The following is a 21608-nucleotide window of genomic DNA, read 5'->3' as shown; positions in this document are numbered from 1 at the left end:
AGGGCTGGGTCAAGATTTTGCACTTTGTAATTTTTGTTACTTTTATCCCAGCACATTTGAGCCCTGTGACTTTACAAATAATATGAGATATAAAAATAGTACAAAATTTCACCTTAGCACTAAGCAAAACCCAATTCCAAAAATGCTGGGATGTTGTATGAAAAATAAACAAATAAATAAAAAAGCTATGATTTGCAAATCTCTTAAACCAATAACTTTTCACAATAGTACATAAAAAATAAATCAAATGTTTAAATAAAATGTACTATTTAAATTATAATTTGATGGCAGCAATATAACTCAAAAAAGTTGGGAATGGGCAACAAGAGGTCAGAAATTTAGAGATACTAAAAAGAAACCGCTGGAAGAACAAAAGATTAACTGAGAATTTGTCAGTAACATGATTGGGTAAAAAAAGTGCAGAGTTTCTCAGAAGTGAAGATGGGCAGTATCTGCAAGATACAAATTATGGAACAATTTCAGAATGATATTTATCACTGTAAAATTGTGAAGACTTACTCATCATCTACAGTACATAATATAAAAGGATTCCTGCAATCTGTAGAAATCTCTGTGCAGAAAGGAACAAGTCTGAAAATCCAATAGTGGATGCCTGTGATTTTCAGGCCCTCGGGCATTGAAAACAGCCACTATTTGGATTTGAATTTATTCTGTTATGGAAATCACTGAATGGGCTCAGGAACACTTCCAGAAATCACTGTGTGTGAACACAATTCACTGTCCCATCCATAAACGCAGGTTAAAGCTCTATCATGCAAAAAAGAACCCCTATGTAAACATGATCTGTCTTCTCTGGTCAAAGCTCATTTTAAGAGAACTGAGGCAAAGTAGAAAGCTGTTCTGTGGTCAGATTTTTTGGAAAACATAAATGCTGCATCCTCCAGACTAAAGATCAGAGGGATCGTCTGGTTTGTTATCAGCACACAGCTCAAAAGCCTGAATCTCTGATGGTATTTTGACATTAGTATCTATGAAACTGGCAGCTGGCACTTCTGAAAAGGCACCATCAGTGCTGAAAGGTATGTACAGGTTGTAGAGGAAAATATGTAATGTCTTTGCTACTGATATAATCTTAGTATACTTCATATGCTGAGACAATGCTACTGCATCTATTGCAGCAGCATGATTTCATAGAAGAGTTTGGATGCTGAAACAACAAAGACGACACACAACTGTTGAGCAGTTAGAATAGCCTATCAGATAAGAATGAGACAATTCTCCTCTACCAGAGGGTCCAGCAGCTGGTCTCCTCAGTTCCCAGATGTTACAAAGAGATGTTACAGAGTGTTGCTAAAAGAAGAGGGGATGCCCCACAGTGATAAACATGGCCTGTGCCAAAGTTTTTAGATATGTTCTGGCCATCAAATTCAAAATAACCTGATTTAAAAATAAGAATAAAAGGTTTGACATGTTTTCTATGTTCCACCTTCAATAAAAACATGGGTTGAAATGATTTGCAAATCATTGCAATCTACTTTTATTTCCATTTAACACAGCATCCCAACTGAAGTGCATCTTAACTTGGGGACTTTGGATAATTTTGCATGCTCTCCTGAAATATACACACATGCACTATATTAAATTTACTGTAATACACATTCAGTTGTATGAAATATGAAATTACCAGTGTTATCTTATACACATGTATGCATACCGTGCTACTAGATAATGAAAAGCATTTTGTCAACTGCTGAATTATGACAGATAAATATTCAACTGTATTCTCTTGATAAGATTGAAACTGACAAAGTTATACACAATGTGGGCTTTGATATTGAATCATCTGAAAATAAGTTTCATGTAGCATCAAATCAGAGTTTGGGGCATCCCATCATTCAAAGACGTGTCTATCACTGGAAGAAGAAAGAGACCTGCCACTGTGACGACCAATTGCCTGTTAAGAAACACACAAACACAAAAATACATACAATGTAAGAAGAAATGCACACACACATTTATATTGTGTGTTAATGTAAAAATTGACTCACATACCCCTGCGTGTCCTTTGGAGAAGTTGGCATGAGCATAAAGAAGCACTGCAATGTCATTGTGTCCTGCCTCTAATGCGATGGACATGGCTGTGCTTTCATCCTGTTTACGCACAAAATACACCACAAGAGCTTCTGTTGTTTATCGCACAATAACAGACAGAAAATAAACAGCCTCAGTATAATTAATTACATACCATTTCTATCTCTTTTGTTTTCTCCTGACACACTGAATGTGTCTTCTGTAACAAATGGTTACTCTCTGCTTTTGTAATATAATATCTAAAACAAAGTAAGAGCGCTTCTGCTTCACAGCTTGAGGCCACCGGGCTCACAGAAGCTGCAAAGTAGAGGCAATGACTCACATACACTGTCAGTCAGGGTGGCATCGCACTCCGGCTGTGCCAGCAGTAGTTTAACAATGTCAGCGTGGCCATGCTCGCTTGCACACATCAGCGCCGTGGAGCCCTCATCATCTTGGAGATTGACCTCCGCCCCTTGTGCCAGGAGTGCCTGCACCATGTCCATCCTGCCATGGCTCACAGCGAGCATCAGAGCCGTCTGACCGGCCTGGGCAGCAGAAGGCGGGAGTCAAACACAGGAAGAAACAGGGCTAGTAATACTGAGTCACACATCTCCAAATATAAAGATACAATCAGTAGACTGGGGAAAGGAAAAAAAAATGAGCGGGACTGTGAAGCTAGTTCAGTTATATTGATTCACTGAATTTCAACTAAACAACACAAATGTAGCCACTGGATGAATATTTTCATCTTTTTGAAAGTTTACATTTAATTTAATTATTTGCAAAATATTCTCAGTCTCATGGTTTGTTCTCTCTTCTTTGGGACACAGGAAATGTAATCAAACATAAAAGGTTAAACGTGCATTGCAGATTCTAGCTTGTGATTCATGCAGTGAATGGCAGTCGGCTTAGGACTGATCTTTTCGCGTAGGAGTGTGGCCGCTCCTCTGTATCAGCATATCACAGCAGCTGCGCCATCGGTTGCTAAGCCAACAAGCCTTGGACGTAGCATTTCCTCAGAGGTGCATATCCAGTAAAAATGACAAGTTGCAGATCTCAACTTTGTGAGGAATTCTGACGCACATAATCAGGCGTTTGTTTGGCAGTGCTGTGATATCTGCAGGATTTTTTTAAGCAGCTAAAGACAAAGGAAAGACTGTTTTCATTGTATTTATATTTATGCAAGCAGTTACATTTATCTGTCTACATAAAATAAACTCCAAAAATTATTAAGAGTAAAATCAGAGACATCTTATAAGGAAAGTTGCTTTAAAATAAAATAGTTGCACACAGTTCCTCGTATGTTTCATCTTCTGACATCACATAGGAGAGTAGATTGAGTGATGCATTAAATCATTTTGACAATACCCACATTGAATGAAAGCCATGAGAGCTGCAGCAATTTTTAAAAAATTGTAAAACTAGTTTGTAAAAAACTTAAACTATAGTGTAATGTGAGAGCCAGCTAACCATTCCTCACCCACAACCTGAGAACATACTGACCTGGCTGGCCTTGGCGTTGACATCTCCTTTAGTGAAGAGCTGCTCGACTACTTTCATGTTGTCTGGATTATCCACAGCAGCAAGTGCAGCCAGCATGATGGGCGTGTAACCTGCTGAATTCTGCTGATTCACGTTGCACACCTCTGTAGTGATTGGCGGTCAAATGGATGGCAGTGGAAAAAACAAGCAAGAGGAAGAAGAATGTATATTATTTTGTACTGATAACAATTCACACTTGTTTTAATCATACAAATGCCAAGTTTTATTTTGTAAGGAAGACCTGTTCCAAATAAGCTTTTGTGGTGAGTGACTAAAAATGACAAAACTGTTATGCAATATAGATTCACAGAAAAAGGCTGGCGCTTAGAGATATATATTCTGAGTGATATACATACACAGAAGCTGTTCAGTCGGGCACCCAGTGCAAATATCAAACTGTCCTGACAAACTAAATAATTAAGTGACTGTCCAGAATAGTGTTTCTGCCTTTCGATCCCTTTTATACTCATTCACAGCTGGAAAAATGGTTGAAACAAGTCATTATGATTTTCAAAAGGCAATCTCCAGCACATAATTTCTTATTTAAAAAAAATTCGTATTTTCCAAGCTTTTCCAAAAAAACCCCCATCTCATTTATCAGCTACCCAGCAGTCAAAACAATGTATTCTGTTGCCCATGCTGGTTTAAGAAACCAGGGTCTTCTTTTTTATCAATATTTTCCAGTTTTTGACAGGAGCACTTTGTATCTTATCACACACTGGATTCGCTTGCTGCGCCACCTAGTGGCTATTAGAAAGAATACCAAGATGTTCATATGATATGACAAAACCAGATTATAAATGGGCTTCTGAGCTGTACAGCTGAATTGCACAAGGCGTTTCCGCCCTAAAAAACTGTGAGCTTGCTTGTTTCTCTGATTTGCTGGGGGATTCAAATTAAAAGGACAACTCTTGCGGCATTTTGCAGAAGTTAAAAAAAGCCCTGGCAGCATAATTTGTCTGTAATCTTGTTTTAAGCATGTCCAGACTGCAAAGAAATAAACTTAATTCTCGTGACATAGAGGGACAGAGAAAAAAATATGTACTTGGGGTGGTGTGGTGATGTACCTGCATTAAGCAATTTCTTCACAATGCCAAAGTTCGAGTGAGAAACACTGTAGTGTAAAACTGTGTTTCCATTGCCGTCAGCCATATTAACTATGTACTGCAATACTGAAGGTGAAATGGCCTGAAACGTAGATAAGTAGTCCTCTACAGTTTCAGGAGATGCTGACTTGTGGCTGGACACAGAGAACCACTCTTGCTGGAGTGTGTGCAGACAGTCCTGCTGCAAGAGGAAAAAAGGATGCATTATATATGCAAAAACAGCACTTCTTTTTTCAAACACATACTTCTTGCCATAAATTAGTTTAGTAGAGCAATCAGGACTGAATAGACACAATCTTCCCATAATTACAGGGATGTGAATGAAAGAAGACAGACAAACAGCATAAAGCAACAATTCTATAAAAGACATCATAAAAGAAGAGGGATCTGTCATTATTTCAAACATAAAAAGGCATGTCGAGAGTTCTTGTTATTCTTTATAGTGTTTCAGCTTTCACAATGGAAGCTGTCAAGAGTTACCTTGCTGATATACTTCCTTTGAATTCCACTTCTTCTTACCCATTTTGCATTTTACTGTGAAAGTGAGTAGTCTATTTCACATAGAAAGAAAAACATTCTCACGTTGAAGCAAATGATATGGCTAAAAATTCTTCTACTGAGGAATTCTTTTCATATCCAATGGCAAGGATACTTCTTTAGAAAAGACATACTTTCACACACCATGGCCCAGCATCTCTCCACACCCATGCTAATCAAAACACGTACAGACAAACAAGGCCCGTGGTGACTTTCAGTGGCTCTCATACTGAATATAGTAAAACAAAACATACCATTTCCCTGTTGGATAAAGCTGTGTCATCACTCAGGTGCGTCTTTAAGGCTTGACAAGCAAAAAACATCCGTTCGCTCATCCTACGCCTGAAAATAACCAAATTCTATTGGTTACTAGATGTCAGTTCAGACTTGAAAGGACTCCCACAGTAATGCAGACTGCTGTTGCGAAGCTTTTTATTGTTGCAGTTTTATTGGCTTTGAACCCTTTTAGACTTCTCCCAGATTACCTCTGCTGTGTATACACTCTCGCAGCTCCTTTTGATCCCTTGTTGTCTTTTTCCTTTCGTGATTGGGCAACATCTTGAGGAGATTCCCTAAATGTTCTTTTTATTTTTCTGTCTACATCATCATGCTCATAATTCGACACTGGGTCCAGCCTAAGGACAATAAAACAAGAGCTTAATATCTATGAACATACCACATCCATCATCCATCAGAAATAAAACATGTGTTTAGACATTAGACACCTACCCTGTAGTCACACCCATAAACTTCATGCTCTGTCTGTTGCTACTACAGCACTGGTTACCATTCTGTTTCTTTATTACATTCCTTGGCTTACCAGCATTATCTGACCTGTCTAGAAATGAGCACAAAGCACTTTTAATCTTAACACAAATCACACAGTATGTTGCATTAAATGCATGTATAGCAAAACAGTTACAAGGCTAGCTAGGTCACATTCAGAGTATATGAAAACACACAATTCTTTATGCATTCGTTCACATCTAAAAGCCTCGGTGGAAAAGAGAAAGCATTCTTTTACACCAGCTCCTCCCACAAAGCAGTTCAATTTTAGATCTTAAGCCACAAAGTGCTATGTGGCACACAACGTCTTCCAAAACCAGATATCATTCCACACATCGCAAATGCATCCCTCAAAAAGGGAACTTGCCAAGCTGAAGCCAGCCACTTCCCCTGAACCTAGTTCAAGTTTAAACTGGGCGCCGGGAGTGGCTTCAAAATAAAATATTTTTATACTAAAAGATTTTTGAACTTCCTTCACTGAAACAAAATTCCTACTAACTGGATATTTACTAAATATCTCATGAAAAAAAGGATTTATAACTAAACATAAATAAATAAAAATATTACCTTGTAAACCAGAGGATGTCTGCTGTTCTATCATTTTAATCATTCTTTTCACCTCTGAATCATTACTGCTCTGCTGACACAGTCCTGCACTTGCTTTGTCACACTTAGAGGAGACAAGTGAAAGTTGAGACTGGGACTGAGAGTCTTTGTTTGCTGCATGAAAATAAGACAATAGTAGACAGAAACATATAAACATAACATTGCAGATTTGAAAAAATTGTTAATTGCATCACCTACTTTGTGTAGAAAACAGGGTTTTTTTTAATGTGTAAAAATCTGGAGCTATGTCATTCTATACAAATGACAGCAATAATGCAAGTAATACAAGCGCAAACTGTTCAACCTATTCAGAATGTATAGTAATAAATTACCAGGAAATTTGGTATCAGCTTTGCAAATGTTTTATGAAGAATCAATGTTTTTGGTTTGCTGTGTTACCTGCTGGTTGAGAACTGAACATGTGGATGTCTGTCCCTCCTTGTGCCATAGGCTTTCTATTGTAGGAGCTGGGATCTCCTTGGTCACTGTTATGATCAGGACAGTCCTCTGTGAGCAGGTCCCCATGCTCCATGCTGAGGAGCCTCTGCAACTTCTCGATGTAATGGTTCAGCTCATGGTCCCACTGTAACTGTGCAGATTTCTGGAAATTCTGTCCAGGTGTCCTGGATGAAACTGAAAAATCCCGTATCCGCCCTTCCCCTACACCAACACTCTTTGTTTTGACAGGGTCAGGTAGATGGGACGGTCCGGATGCCATATTTCGAGTTTTCAGTCCAACTAGGAAATTCTCATTAATGTCTGTGAATCCAACTCCAGTGTCTCGAGTTACCCTGGTGACCGCTTCTGGTGTTTGCTTTGAAATACTTTCTACTGTATTTGCAGTTCCTACACCGATTGTTCGGGTCTCTGTGGTGCATCTGACGTCTCGGACCCTATTGCCTACAGATACTGTCCTAGTTGAAGTGTGAGTGGTGTTGGTGTGCTTGTCTTGGGTGCTGAGGAGTGTATTCGTGCTGGAGTCAGTGCTGAAGGCGTGCTTGGTGTTGGTAAAGCGAGACACTGAACTACATACAGTGTTGGTACGCTGCGATGCTGTTTGGGGTGATACCATGATTCCAAGCTCAACTCCTCTGACTCGATCTGTAGTCATACACTGTGAAACTGCTTCCTTTGCCTCGCAAATGGTCACATCAACAGAACAATCCCCACAAGCCACTGAACAATACTCTTTCTTGGACCTCAGATTTGCCAGTGGCGCCTCTGTGTTGCTTTCTGCATCACATACCTTTATCTCTGTCCCAACTCCTTGTGTGTTTGTAAAAACTTGCATTTCTACAGCCTTGTCGCTGGTCTCCACTCGCTCCCTGACCTCCCAGAGGCTCATGGGTACATCCAGTCCTGTGCAAATACTCCTCATCATAGGTGCACAGGATACTCCTACAGTTTTTACCTCCTTTTCCTCGCCTGTGGAAGCATCTCTGAGCTCTGTGTGATTACCCACTCCCTGGCTTTTGGTGTGTGGCCTTGCATCTGAGCCTATGCTTACAGTGGACGGTCTGGCACAGCAGGCCTTGTCAACCCGGTTCCTGGCTCCTGCAGCCTGAAGTTCTAGTTTCAGACGAATCAACTCTGTCTCCAGAGCTGATTCTTTCAACTCTATTTCTAATTGACAAATTCTCTCCTTTAAGGCACTGCTTATTAATTCTTGGGCATCAAGCTCTGCCTCCTGTGCTGTGTAAATTCCCAGACTGACTTCAGATACTTCTGTTGCAATGGACCTCATCTCTGCCTGCTCAGTGTATGCATATTTGTTTTCTTTTGGTGGCTTAGACGAGATGATATCCATATCGTTGTCAGTTCCCACAGCGACTGACCTGAATGTTTTGTCATGAAGAGGGTTACATTTTTCATGCAATGTTCCCAACTGTCCCACTTTGATGGACCTTTCCAGTTCTTGCATGTCTTTGGTCAATTGCCCAACCTCCTTCAGATCTGTGCAGCTACTTTTAACTTCAAGATCTTTTTTGGTATTTCTGTTTATCTCAATTTCAGACCCTTCAATGGTATACAGGCTGTTCCAGGTTACATCATTGACGTTCTCTCTCTCAATCAAGTCCTTGAGCTGACAGCTTAGTTGCCTCTTTTCCTCCTGAAGGACTGAGATCTTTACCTGCAGGATTGGGATGATTTTCACTTGCTCCTCTAACTCTTTCAGTCTTTGTAGCGCAACCACCATTTGGTCACGAACATGTTGCAGGTGCATGGGGCCAAGACTGGTAACTGGAGTTGTTCTACCTGAGCTCTGTGGACTTACTCTCAGACAGCCCGTGCTGCCTCTACTGCCCAGGGATGAGCCGAGGTGTACCTCGGGTCCAGTGCCAGTAGGCTTATTGCCATTATTGTTCTGATTATATGCACCCAGACCAGTGAAAGGTGAGAGTGACCCAGGGGAGCTCACACCTCCGAAGCTGGCCAGTCGTCGGCGGGGATAGGGCTGGGGTGGAGATTGTCTTGTCACCTCCTGATTCAAGGGTTTGTGGGTCTCCAGAAAGGCCCTCTCCATCACAGGGCTTTGACTTTGGAAGAGAGATCGTGCAGCTGGCTGAGGCTTTGGCTCAGTTAGTATCTGAGAGGTTCCCAGACTTTCATTTCTTTTATTATTATCCAACAAGGAACCATGTGGTGGAGGAAGAGGTGGTCTACCTCGAGCTGCAGAGGACATGCCCAGTAGTTTTGAATCATCACCACTAGATGATGACAAGGACTCTGCAGAATACCACTGACTAGATGAAATGCCACTCTGCGTTTTGTCCACATTATTACCGGCCACCCTGGGCCTCCTTTTTAGGCTTAGTCGCTTAATGGTGGCGGCGTCTCAGAAACTGTCCACACGCTGGATGCAGTCCACTTCAGACTGAGAACTGTAATCAATTTCAAGGTAGTTAGGGAACCAGTGCTTTGGCCTGTTAAATAGTTGGACAGCTGTACTTTAATCTTCCTCCCTGAAAAGAGTAGTCAGAAAAGCAAAAGAATAAAAATAAAAGTGAAAAAATCCAGACCAAACATTATGCAGAAAGGTGGAAAATCTTTTTTAAAAAATACACACAATTAAATCTTACAGAAAATAAGAAGTTATTGTAAATTTAAGTTTTAAATAACATTTAATCATCATGAATCATCATGAATACACAGTAAAATCTTGAAGGCTTTAGGCTATATACTCTTCCCTTTTCTTTCCTTACCTTAGTAAGTGTTGATCAGTGACCATTTCTCTGAGTCTCAAGCCTTCCTTCACTTCAAAATGTTTCTGACTCTAATCTCTCTGAGCCTGTCCCACAAGGGGAGGAGGGAGAGAGGAGTGTCTACCAATCCTGCAGACACTTTTTTCAGTAGTTACTTCTCTCCCAATGGTATGTCTCTCTCTACATAGACTGAGCCCACTCTATAATTACTCTGCAACTCTCCCTGTAAATGCCCAACCATTCTCTTGGCAGGACTTCTCAACCACAAACATATTCCAAGTATTTTAGCCACTGAATATAAAAGCAAAGAAAATACCTAGGACAACACAATTCTAACCTATAACTATATTTAAATAGTAAATGTTAAATGCATTAAGCTGGAATTGCAATAAATTCCATCATACAACCCCTATTATCAAAAAGTACATTTCGTGCATTACTTCCAGAAGCATGTACAAATTACAAACATTTTTGTGACTCTATAGCATTTAGGTTAGTGGTAATTATATCAGTTATCATTACCTGACATATTCCTCAGGACTTAAAAACCTTGAATGTGTTTCAGAATGTCTCAATAATGATTTAATTCCTTTTTCATTCAGTCTAAACTTTGAATAAGTCTGCAAATAAAAGAAAAACACATCAAATTAACTTTGAACCTTGGTGTTGCTGTCTCATTCGTATGAGCTCCTTCTCTCTCTCATCCCAGGTCTGACAGTCGATAACAGCTAACATTACAGTGCTTGCATAAAGGAAATGCAATACTGAGACATTATAGTTATTTCTGCACAACTACAGGAGGATGGGGCTTAGCCTCAACACACTGTCATTGCAAAGCTATCCCCTATCACATTTTCATTGATAAGCACCTTTCTGTTCTCAGCATGCTGGTGTTTTGAGAAGGCTTCCTCTCTTGTTCTCCCTTCATAGAAAGTCAGTTAGTTTGAAGAATTACTGAAATCTATATCTAATATATATCTATAATACAACAATCTACTCTAATATAATCTAATCTGGTATAGCATTTATAATTAACATGTATAAAATGATGACTTATGTGAGGAGTAAGCCAAGTGGAGTAGGATAAGGAGGATTTAACAACTTGATATCTTTTTTGTAAGCTGTCTGCATTTTTACATTTTTTAGAACTTGATACCCCGAAAGAGTCAAAACTAATGTGATGCCCAGCAAATGTGTAAGTAAATTGGTGTGTATAAAGTCAATCCAAACTACACATCAAAAACACAGACAAGCTGCTATTTGCATACTACTGAGACATAAACAATCTGAAAAATACTGTTTATTTTGCAGAACCAATGAAAATGGTATTACTATGAAATAAATTACAGTTTTCTCTGGCTGGAGTTAAGGTTGACTAATCATATGCTGATTCAAGTGTTTGTGGGTCTCTGTAACAGCCTGTTCCATCACAGGGCTTTATCTCTACAGCTGGTTCATCTGACTTGACTCATCTGTGGCTAATCTGAGGTTGCTGGTCTTCTCAGTCTTTTAGTGTTATCCAATGAGAAGCCATGTGGTAGAGGAAAATCCACCTCTAGCTGTAGAATGAAGGGATCGTCATTCTACAGCTAGAGGTGCTCCCTTCAGGATTTATTAGTTTTTCTTATTTTTTATTAAGGAAAAAAGACTATCCAACTCCACCTGGCACTGTGTGAACAAGTTCTTGCCCTAAACTTAATAACTGGTTGTGCCACCCTTGACAGCAGGAACTGCAATCAAGCATTTGTGAAAGTGGCAATGACTCTTTCACATAACTGTGGAGGAATGTGGAGGGATTTTGGCCTACTCTTCCTTGCAGAATTGTTTAAATTCAGTCACACTGGAGGTTTTTGTGACCAGGAACATCCAATTAAAGCTTCTCAATTGGATTTAAGTCCAGACTTTGACTAGTCCTGCTGCATAACCTCAGTGTGCATCAGCATCATGGCACAAATCGATGATGGGCGGACATTCTCCTTCAGGATTTTCTGGTAGAGAGCAGAATTCATGGCCCCAGATCATCACACTACCACCACCATGTCTGACTGCTGGTATGATGTTCTTTTCAAGAAATGCTGTATTAGTTTTACAAAATATGTAACAGGAGACAACCCTTCCAAAATGTTCAGCTGTTGTCTCATCAGTCCACAGAATATTTTTTCAAGTCTTGCAAAAAATTTTGGGAAAAGTGATATGAGCATTTGTTTTCCTTTTAGTCAGCAGTGGTTTTCTCCTTGGACCTCTCCCATAGAAACCATTTTTACTCAGACTCTTTCTTATTGTTGACTCATGAACGCTGACCTTAACTAAGGGAAGTGAGGCCTGCAGTTTTTGGTTCTTTTGTGACCTCCTGGTTGAGTCGTCATTGCACTTTTGGAGTAATTTTGGTAGGCCAGCCACTCCTGCCAAGGTTCACCACTGTTGAAAATTTTCTCTATTTTTGGATAATGGCTCTCATTGTGGTTTGCTGGAGTCCCAAGGCATCAGAAATGGCTTTATAACCCTTGCCCTACTGATAGATATCAGTGACTCTGCTTCTTGTTCCTTTAAATTGTAGCATGATATGTTGATTTTTAAGACCCTTTAGCATATTTCATTTTTTCAGACAGGTTCTATTTAAGTCACTTCCTGATTCAACAGGTCTGGCAGTAATCAGGCCCGGGTGAGGCTAGTGCTATCCAAAAAATGTTATCAATCACAGTTAACTCATGATTTAACAACAGGGCTTACTTACAACACATTACTTTTTCACACAGGAGCAGGTAGGTTTGGATAGGGGACTGCAGCCTAAACACCAGCAAAAAGGAAAAGCCCTACAAACGCACACAAAATACAGAAAACAAAACATGGAGGGTTGCGCCGACACATTTCAAAGAAGCAGCGATTCATCGGTGATGTGAGGGAGCAAAGTAATGTGTGCTTTAATTGCACGAGTCACATAGTACTGTAGTTACATTTCTGCTATTAGCTATTTACGAAGCTCGTCACTTCCACAGCTGTTTACCAAAAAACATGTCCGTTTTGTTTCACTGTTTTGTTTTGTTTTTGTTGTTGTTTTAGCTTTTGTGGCATTTTCCCTTGTTTTTATAGAAATTCCGTTGGGTTTTGTGCCTTTTTTCAGCATTTTTCTATTTGCTGGTGTTTTCTTCAATTACAGTGCGTTTGACCTCTCAGGGCCACCATACAAATCTCACTGACAGAAGTGACAAGCGATTATTAATAAAGGGTAAAACTTTGTATGACAAATATATAACTAATATTATTATTTGAACTTTTTATAAATTGACAGATAGCTGCAACCCTTCCTCCTCCCTTACTTCAAATTGAATGTTTTATTCCGTCGTGTTATAAAAAGTTAGCCTCTGTTTGTTTAACATGAGAAGAAGTAAATCACCTGTGCATTAGGAGAAGAGGTGGACATATACAACATGCTCGTGTGATGCAGAAGTTAAATATTATGAATATTATTAACAGCTTACCTTATCAGTTGGCAGGTGTTTTTTTTTTTTAACAAGACCGCGTGTTCCCCTTTTCTCCTTTCTCATTTATTTTTCGATATTAGACGAACTTTTCCTCTGCATCCGTGAGATGCATACCGCGCATGCGCGCAGAGCTGTCAACGCGCACAGCAGATGCTCACGGGAATCAGTCATTAAAATATTGATGAGGCGCTTTCCTCTGTTGACTCGATTACACAGCATAAACACCACATCATTTCGGCCTCAGAATCTGGTTTCAGGGGTAGTAATTACCGAACTAATTACCTGAGTTATTTTTTTTTCCAGTGACATAACCGGGAGATAAAGTTAAACCGTCATCTTTATGTAGTTTGCATATATTTAACTGTAGGCTTAGGATAATGGCACCTGCTAAAAATAAGTCACTCTTACATCCTGCAGGGTGGTGCTGTTTTTAGAGCTGTTTTAATAGTGCTGAAAGTTTAATCGATTCGGAGCACCAGAGAGCTCTTATGGAATATATCTTTTACCAGACATTCCACATTTTCAAGCTGAACTGCGACATCATGTGGACATAGTGCAGCAATACATCCTGCACTCTAATACACTTTGAGCCCAAAGTTGTTCCTTCGGCGTTTTTGAGTCATTCCCACGCGAAAAATATTCCCCAAATGGATTAACTGACTGATGCTTGCGGACAAGGTGTCTAGCGCCTGCTGCATAGTTTTCTCACACGCTAGCCTTAAAAAGTCTCTCTGAAACCTCTTTTTTTTTGTTTTTGTTTGCTTTTTTTAAAATCATTTATTGACTTGAAAGCATGCTAACGTGCAGCATGTTACTATCCACCACACATTACATTACAGTGGAGGTTTTTATCATACCTGCTATCTTTTAAGCTCAAAGTTTAACTTTGGGTTGTGAAACAGCTCTCTAACTCGTTTTGTGTAAGCTTAACTCAAGCAGCCCCATTTAAAAAGTTTGATGATTTCACAGACAGAGACTACCATAACCTAATTATCTGCATGCAGAGACACACTGACACGTAGACAACACACTCCACCAGTTCATGTGAATAAATGTGACTGTTTATTTCTCGTACATAGTTGTATTAACCCATGGAAAATAAACACAGAACATAAAGTCAGGTAAGATTGCCTGGGACAATGAATCCTATCATTTGAACTTTGCACCTCTTCAGGATCACGCAGGGAAAACATGTTTACATGCTTGAAAGTGCTGAGTTCGTTGATCCGGTGTAAGGTGTTCACCAGATTTTCTATAATGATCTGAAGGTTTCTGAGTAACAGAAGTCTATTAAATCTCACAAACTGACAGGGGCAAAACTACAGACAATACATGATCGGTTTAAAAGAGCATATGTAAATGAAATGAGCTTGGTGCTGAAAAGCTTAGCTGTTTCTGTTAAAAGATCTGAGTGCAGTTACGTACTTCAGTGAAATGAATGCAGTTAAACAAAATCAAGTTGCACTGAGACTGAAATCCACTTTAAAATACTGAGTTGTGCATACTGATAAAAAAAAAACTTATCAGGGATTAAATCACTGAGTCAAGATTGATTTAATCTAGTTACTTTAAAACTAAAATGTTCACTATCTTTGAACTTTGCTCTTCAAACCCACAGTCACAGAAGTGATCAAACCAGCCTCACAGCATCAGAAAGGACACTTGCGATTGGTTAGAAGAGTTGCACACCCCTGTCCCTTCCCCTATCTACAGTCCACCCTTTTTAAACTTCGGTGAAACACTTACCTGTTTCACTCAGGGTATTAGGTCTCAGTCCCACGCCTGACAGCAAGATGTCTGACAAAGGAGCTTTTGATACCAATGTGCAGACCCTTACCAGGTTTGTTCTGGAGGAAGGCAGAAAGGCCCAAGGAACAGGCGAACTGACAAACCTGCTCAACTCCATCTGCACAGCTGTCAAAGCCATTTCCACTGCTGTCAGAAAGGCTGGGATTGCTAACCTGTGAGTACTACATTCTTTTTTTTATTCAGACTCTGAAAGGTAGCAACCCCCCCCCCCAGATACTTCTGAATATTCAGGAAGTTTTCACTGTTTAGCCCTGCAACCAGTGGTTATTTATTTTTCTTACTGAATATACTGTACAGTTTAATTATCTTTTGGTATTTGGCTTTAGTGTAGCTACATGCACTGCAGCATGCAATCCAGTAAGCAGTTTTAACTTAGCCCCAGGCCAAAGGTAAACCTTGCACACAGTGTGCACAAATCCACCTGGGGCAGAGGACAAGCAGATAATAGGTTATAATAGAATATTGTTATCATATTTATTTTATTGAGTTCTTAAATAGCTTCAGAGTGAATAGTTTGTATTTGTGCTTTGAAGATATGGCATTGCTGGGAGCACCAACGTGACAGGGGACCAAGTAAAGAAGCTGGATGTTCTGTCCAATGACCTAGTCATCAACATGATCAAGTCTTCCTTCACCTCCTGTGTGCTGGTCTCTGAAGAAGATGAGAAGGCCATCATTGTGGAACCGGACAACAGCGTATGTGGACTCACACCTATAGATGTATATTTATGTCTGACTAGGTCTAATATGTGTTCTTTTGCTTTGAGAATTAAAAAAAAATCCTCTTCTCACCTGACAGGGAAAATACATCGTTTGCTTTGATCCGCTCGATGGCTCCTCCAACATCGACTGTCTTGTCTCCATAGGAACAATATTCGCCATCTACAAAAAGGTCAGTGATGCTGGTAGTGCATGCAGATTCCAAGCACATCGGCCTGTTGTTGTTCAACACTGTAGAGCGGTGTCCTGATCAGCCCTGAGTGAACTAACAACAATTCGAATGACATTTATCTTTGCAGAGAAATAACTGGTCGCAAGAGAATTAAATGTACTCAGTATGCTGACATACCATAAACATAACAGCCAATTCAGTACCAGATCAACACATATTGCTGTCCCAGGGTTAACTGAGAACTAAATAACAAGAGGGCATATGTTTATACCGCTGCCAAGGTGTCCTTGTCCTTACCTGTCCTAACAATATGTGATAGCCTGTGGTTCCAATAATAACTTTAAAGTTTGTGATATCTTTCCACATAGACCACAGATGGGGAGCCATCTGAGCAGGATGCTCTGCAGCCAGGAAGAAACATTGTAGCAGCTGGTTATGCCCTGTATGGCAGTGCCACCATGATGGTGTTGTCCACTGGTCAGGGAGTCAACTGCTTCATGCTCGACCCTGTAAGTTAATAGATGTCGTCAAAACTGTCACCTGACTGTATATAAGACAGTAGTGATCTTTTTTTTTTTTTGGGGGGGGGGACTAATAATATCATTAATGTGGATTTTTCTCTGCATTTTTTTTCTCTGTTTTCCAGGCAATTGGCGAGTTCATCTTGGTGGACCAAAATGTGAAGATAAAGAAAAAGGGAAAAATCTACAGTCTGAATGAAGGATATGCACAGCACTTTTATCCAGATGTGACAGAGTACCTACAAAAGAAGAAATTCCCAGAGGTAAAGCCAATAAAATAAATAAATGAGAATCCTAATGTGGAATTGACCACCATAAAGGTCAATCTCTAATGCTGCATTGAGGAGTAATATGAAGTTAATCTAAGCATAAATTCTACATTTATTTGTTTTCAGGATGGCTCTGCCCCATATGGCAGTCGATATATTGGATCAATGGTGGCAGATGTTCATCGTACTTTGGTGTACGGAGGAATCTTTTTATATCCCGCTAATGTCAAGAGCCCCAAGGGCAAGGTGAGGAGGTGGAGCTTCTAGAAATGGTCATTTAAAAAATAAAAGAGAAAGATTTTCTGATACCTCATATTCTTATCATGTCACTACTGTTTTGTTTTGCTTTTCAGCTGAGGCTGCTTTATGAATGCAACCCCATGGCCTTCATCATGGAGCAGGCAGGAGGCATGGCCACTACTGGAGCCATGAACGTTTTAGACATCAAGCCCACGAGTATCCACCAGAGAGTACCCGTGGTCCTGGGATCCCCTGATGATGTGCAGGAATACATTGCCATCTACAAAAAGCACAACAAATGAGGTACTTGTGTGATTTTGCTTTGTGTACTCATGACAGGATATAATATGTAGAACAATAACTGCATTTTTTTCTACTTCCCCAAATTTATCAGGTCAAATGTGGTGGTGAGCAGCCTAAATCAGCAATGACAACACAATCAAGAGGCTCAGTCAGCACATTCACTGCATTTTTCTCGGTCGCTCTGTTGCACTGATGAAGAAACCAGGGGCTTCAGTGGATCTATGAACTCGTACTGTGCTGATTCTGTCCTGTTAAAGGGTGTTATTTGTGGAGCATTACCCTGTATTTTTTAAATAAAAACAAAATGAAAGCCACATTCTTCTTACTGAGTTTCCAAAGTCCAGTATGTGCGTATGGGTTGTTAGGTATGTCTTCATGTAAAAACAATATTTTTTCCTATAGGGACAAAGGGCACATTTCAGATCTGAAAGAGAAAGAACTGCTGAATCCCACACACAGCCTCAAGTATGATAACGTTATCAGTTTACTGAACAAGCCCAATATTCTGGAGTGGACACTTACACATATTTACATGACAAAGAAGTCCAGTACATCAAGATTTTTGCTTAAAAATGTGCTCAGTGATGGTAGCATGGGCAGAGCCTGCTCTTTTTCATGCTCTCCACCCAGGTTTGAGTAACCATGCGAGGAATGCAAGCAAACTGCTTCTTTATGAGCTCTGACTTTTCCTGAATTTGAGCAGCTTGTGTCATTTATACATAAAAACAATGGTTTCCTTTGATACCGCTGTTAAAAATGCTAAGCAATCAACCCATTTCATTACATCTTAACTCTAACTAATGGAACTTTAAAACTGAAGTCCGGACTTTCCAGGACAAGGAAAATTATCCAATTACTTCCCAGCTGTCTAAATACCTATAAATCAGTGAGGAGAGGAGTTGATCAAATGTTTAAACAAACCAAAGCAAAAATACAGACGAGAAATTTAAGATAAACCATCCTGGAAGAGACCACTCCTGTGACGATAGAAATGTTCCATCTTAGGATAAAGGTTATCAGAAGAACTTTCAGTTTAAAAAAGGATTACTTGGGAAGAAAGTTTTTAATGAGGTTTTCTGGACTAATTTGGGATCTTTTTGATGTCACTGATTACTTAACCCATAACTATTTGGTAACAGCGTACAGTAATACACTGACTTCATTATTTACACCTTGCTGGCAGCAGGTTGGATTCCCTTTTAGCTTCAGAACTGCCTTCATTCTTTGTGGCATACACTTATTGGATTGAGATCCAACAGAGCATATTAGACTCTGAAGACCACTTCAGTACTCACTGTCGTGTTCAAGAAAGCAGATGATTTGAGCTTTCTGACATGTATATTCTTGCTGGAAATCAAGTCATTAGAAGATGGGTGCACTTTGTTCATAAAGGAGTGGATATGTTTAGCAACAATACTCATGGAGGCTGTGGTGTTTAACCCTCAGATGATCCTTAAAAATCCTGACTCTTTTTACCCGAAGGACAAAAAATAGCAGCTTCCCAAAAATGCTGTAAAAATATCACACAGTAATATTTTTTTCACTTTAAATGACACAGTCATTTTAAAACTACTTCAGCCTGAAATATAAATATCAAATATTAATTATAGTTTGTGGACTCCACCTGAGGTGGAACAGAGGCTGCAAATGGACACACCGTGGTTTTTGCAAGTAAGCGTCCCAGATCTTCTCTTTTTCATCCGTGCATAAGTCACACTGCCCTTACATTGGCTGATGAAAGGGACTTGCAGCAGCACCCTGCAGATTTGAATTGATTCGTTTTTTGACCTGTAAACACAGTCCAAAATGAGCATCCCTACATAAGCCTGCAGTTCCTCTGTGTCCACATGAACCTCTAAGTGTTTCCCATGCAGGTTTGCCTTGGCCAGGATTTCATTCATCGGCAGCAGTGCATAGCTGGTGGTATGGTGTGTAGGTCCCAGAATCAAACCTCTGTCTGCTGGGACGTAGCACAGCGCTGCAGTCTTTGTGGGAGACCAAAATATGCTGATGACCAAAATATAGAGATGGAGAAGTCTATCCTGTCACTGCTTCAACCATCTCCTCTCCACTCCCATCTTCAGATGAGTCAGAGTTGGATTCCAGCTGGTCTCTTTCTTCATCTTCATACTCATAGTGCACGATCATTTCCAGAGCCTGCTGTGTGCTGTAGTCTTGCCATCTCCAAAATGAGTGCATGAGTGCACTACTGCTCATCACCAAAAAAAAGTCCAATTTTGTTTTGGTTCTTGCTGCTGAGATATCTTTGAAGCTCTGAAAGGTTGTTTTTTAAATTATTGAATTAATTTATAACACAGACTGTGTTATAAACTAAAGACTCAAAGGTGGACGTCACACACCCGCACACACACACCCGCACACACACACACACACGCACACACACACGCGCACACACACACATGTGCGGGTTTGCTATCCTCGTGGGGACATCCCATTGACATAATGCTTTCCCTAGCCGCTTACCCTAACCCTAACCATCAAAAATGAATGCCTAACCCTGACCCTTACCCTAAACCTAACCATAACCTAATTGTAACCCTGACACTAAAACCACATTTTGAGTGTGAAAATTGCTTTCTACCCCGTGGGGACCTGGACTTGGGTCCCCACGGTGCAGAAAGTCCCCACCAGTATAGTAAATGTCAGGTTGTGGTCCCCACCAGGATAGTAGAAACCCGTACACACACACACACACACACACACACACACACACACACGTGCATACACTCATACACCACTATGGCAAACTCTTATCATTTCAGTAGCAAGGCACCCTTGCAGAAAACAGAATAAAATTTGAAATTTTGCTTCAAGCTTTGAATGGAAAAAATAGTGCCACCTGGTGGAAAAATAAAAAAAAATTTAAATTGAAGGCCAGTAGTTCAAAATAAAATCTTAACATAAAGAAATGCATTAGTTGATGTCAAAATAAATGTGGGATCAAAAATTGTATTTTGAAATATTTTTGGCCTTAGGATAAAATATGCCACAAAAATAACAAAAAATAACAATATCCTCTGGGAAATATCAGATATATTCATTCAGCACAACCAAAATAACTTGAAAATAAAAAAACAGAATGGCACAAAATATCCCGAGGATCCCTAACCCCCAGGTTAAATGGTGTTCAGTTAGTCCATTATTGTAGGGTCTACCTGACAACATAAAGTACCTTGAAGCAACCGATGTTGAGACCCAGGCTAGCTGTTTGTCCCGGTTTCCCCTTTTTACGCTGAGCTAAAGTAACTGGCCACTGGCACTGACCTCAAATGAAAACTTCTGTTTTAAAAAGTGAGCTTTAGCAATGAACGGGGAAGAATTTGACACATTTGAACAGGTTTCCCCTCTTTATGCTAAGCTAAGCTAACTAGCTTCTAGCTCCAGCTAGAAGAGGCACACTTGAGAGCAACAGCAGTCTGTACAGACCCTTTTATTATTCATCCATATTCCTGAGCACGTTTCATTTCTTTCGCCTTTGTGGTTCTTTGCTAGCTCCTGATGATCTTTGGCAGCAGCAACATGCTGACAGGCTTCAGCAGTGCCAGAAATGTTTGAGCTTTGCCACAGCACTAATGAGCCATAAAGACTCACAGAGAAAAACAAAAAGATCCAGCAGAAAACGCCTCATTCAATCAATCAAGTTTATTTAGAAAAGCAGTCACTGCTGTGTGTAGAACAACAGCGACTACAAAGTCAGCATATACAGGCTGAATTATAGCCTACAGTAGCTTCCATCACGGAAAATAAAAATAAGTATGTCTGGAATACATCTGAATGAACTGAACACTGTCGCAACACAATAATAACACGGTTGCGTGCATCGATGGCTGCTGATGTCACTTGGAAATTTACTGTAAAGTCTAAAGATCCCCTGAGAGCATAATGGAATTATTATTACTTGAATTAAAAAATAAATAAGATGTGAGAAAATTGTATGTGACTCATAAAAGCTAACTGTTATCAACTTAAAGCAGATGTTTGATCAGAAGCTGAAGGCCCGGTGCTTTTGAAGGAGCTCTTTTGTATACAGAATGCAGAATAATTTATGTAGCCCTAGTATGCTGGGTGGAATCCATACCGTCTGCTTTTCTCTGAAATCTAAACCACTTCCTTTTTAATGTGTGTTTGTCAGTGTCAGCATTCAAGGGCCTCGGTGCCCATGAGACCGCCTAACACTTACACATTTCAGGCACTCTTGTTTATTTCAATTTTGTTCAGACTGTGTATGATTATAGGTTACAGAGTCAATATTTAGAT

General features: G+C 39.9%; 2 protein-coding genes across 2 annotated transcripts; one reads left to right on the top strand and one right to left on the bottom strand.

Moving 5' to 3' along the window:
* Positions 1–1852: 1852 nt before the first annotated feature.
* LOC134631690 (KN motif and ankyrin repeat domain-containing protein 1-like) lies at positions 1853–11823 on the bottom strand. Its single transcript, XM_063480248.1, has 11 exons — positions 11740–11823; positions 7011–9429; positions 6573–6716; positions 5949–6057; positions 5705–5854; positions 5474–5561; positions 4644–4863; positions 3538–3680; positions 2379–2579; positions 2014–2112; positions 1853–1915 (listed from the first exon to the last, which is right to left on the bottom strand). Exons 1-11 carry the CDS (start codon positions 11821–11823, stop codon positions 1853–1855), a joined length of 3720 nt encoding a protein of 1239 aa, XP_063336318.1.
* Positions 11824–15088: 3265 nt separating this feature from the next.
* On the top strand, positions 15089–17530 carry fbp1b (fructose-1,6-bisphosphatase 1b). Its single transcript, XM_063480582.1, has 8 exons — positions 15089–15259; positions 15639–15801; positions 15905–15997; positions 16366–16506; positions 16644–16781; positions 16914–17033; positions 17141–17330; positions 17422–17530. Exons 1-7 carry the CDS (start codon positions 15090–15092, stop codon positions 17327–17329), a joined length of 1014 nt encoding a protein of 337 aa, XP_063336652.1. The 5' UTR covers position 15089; the 3' UTR covers position 17330; positions 17422–17530.
* Positions 17531–21608: the final 4078 nt, after the last annotated feature.

Source organism: Pelmatolapia mariae, linkage group LG7, assembly GCF_036321145.2.
Source record: "Pelmatolapia mariae isolate MD_Pm_ZW linkage group LG7, Pm_UMD_F_2, whole genome shotgun sequence".
NCBI classification, from domain to species: Eukaryota; Metazoa; Chordata; class Actinopteri; order Cichliformes; family Cichlidae; genus Pelmatolapia; species Pelmatolapia mariae.
The sequence above is the reverse complement of the archived record's forward strand: the minus strand, read 5'-3'. Positions and strand labels throughout refer to the sequence as shown.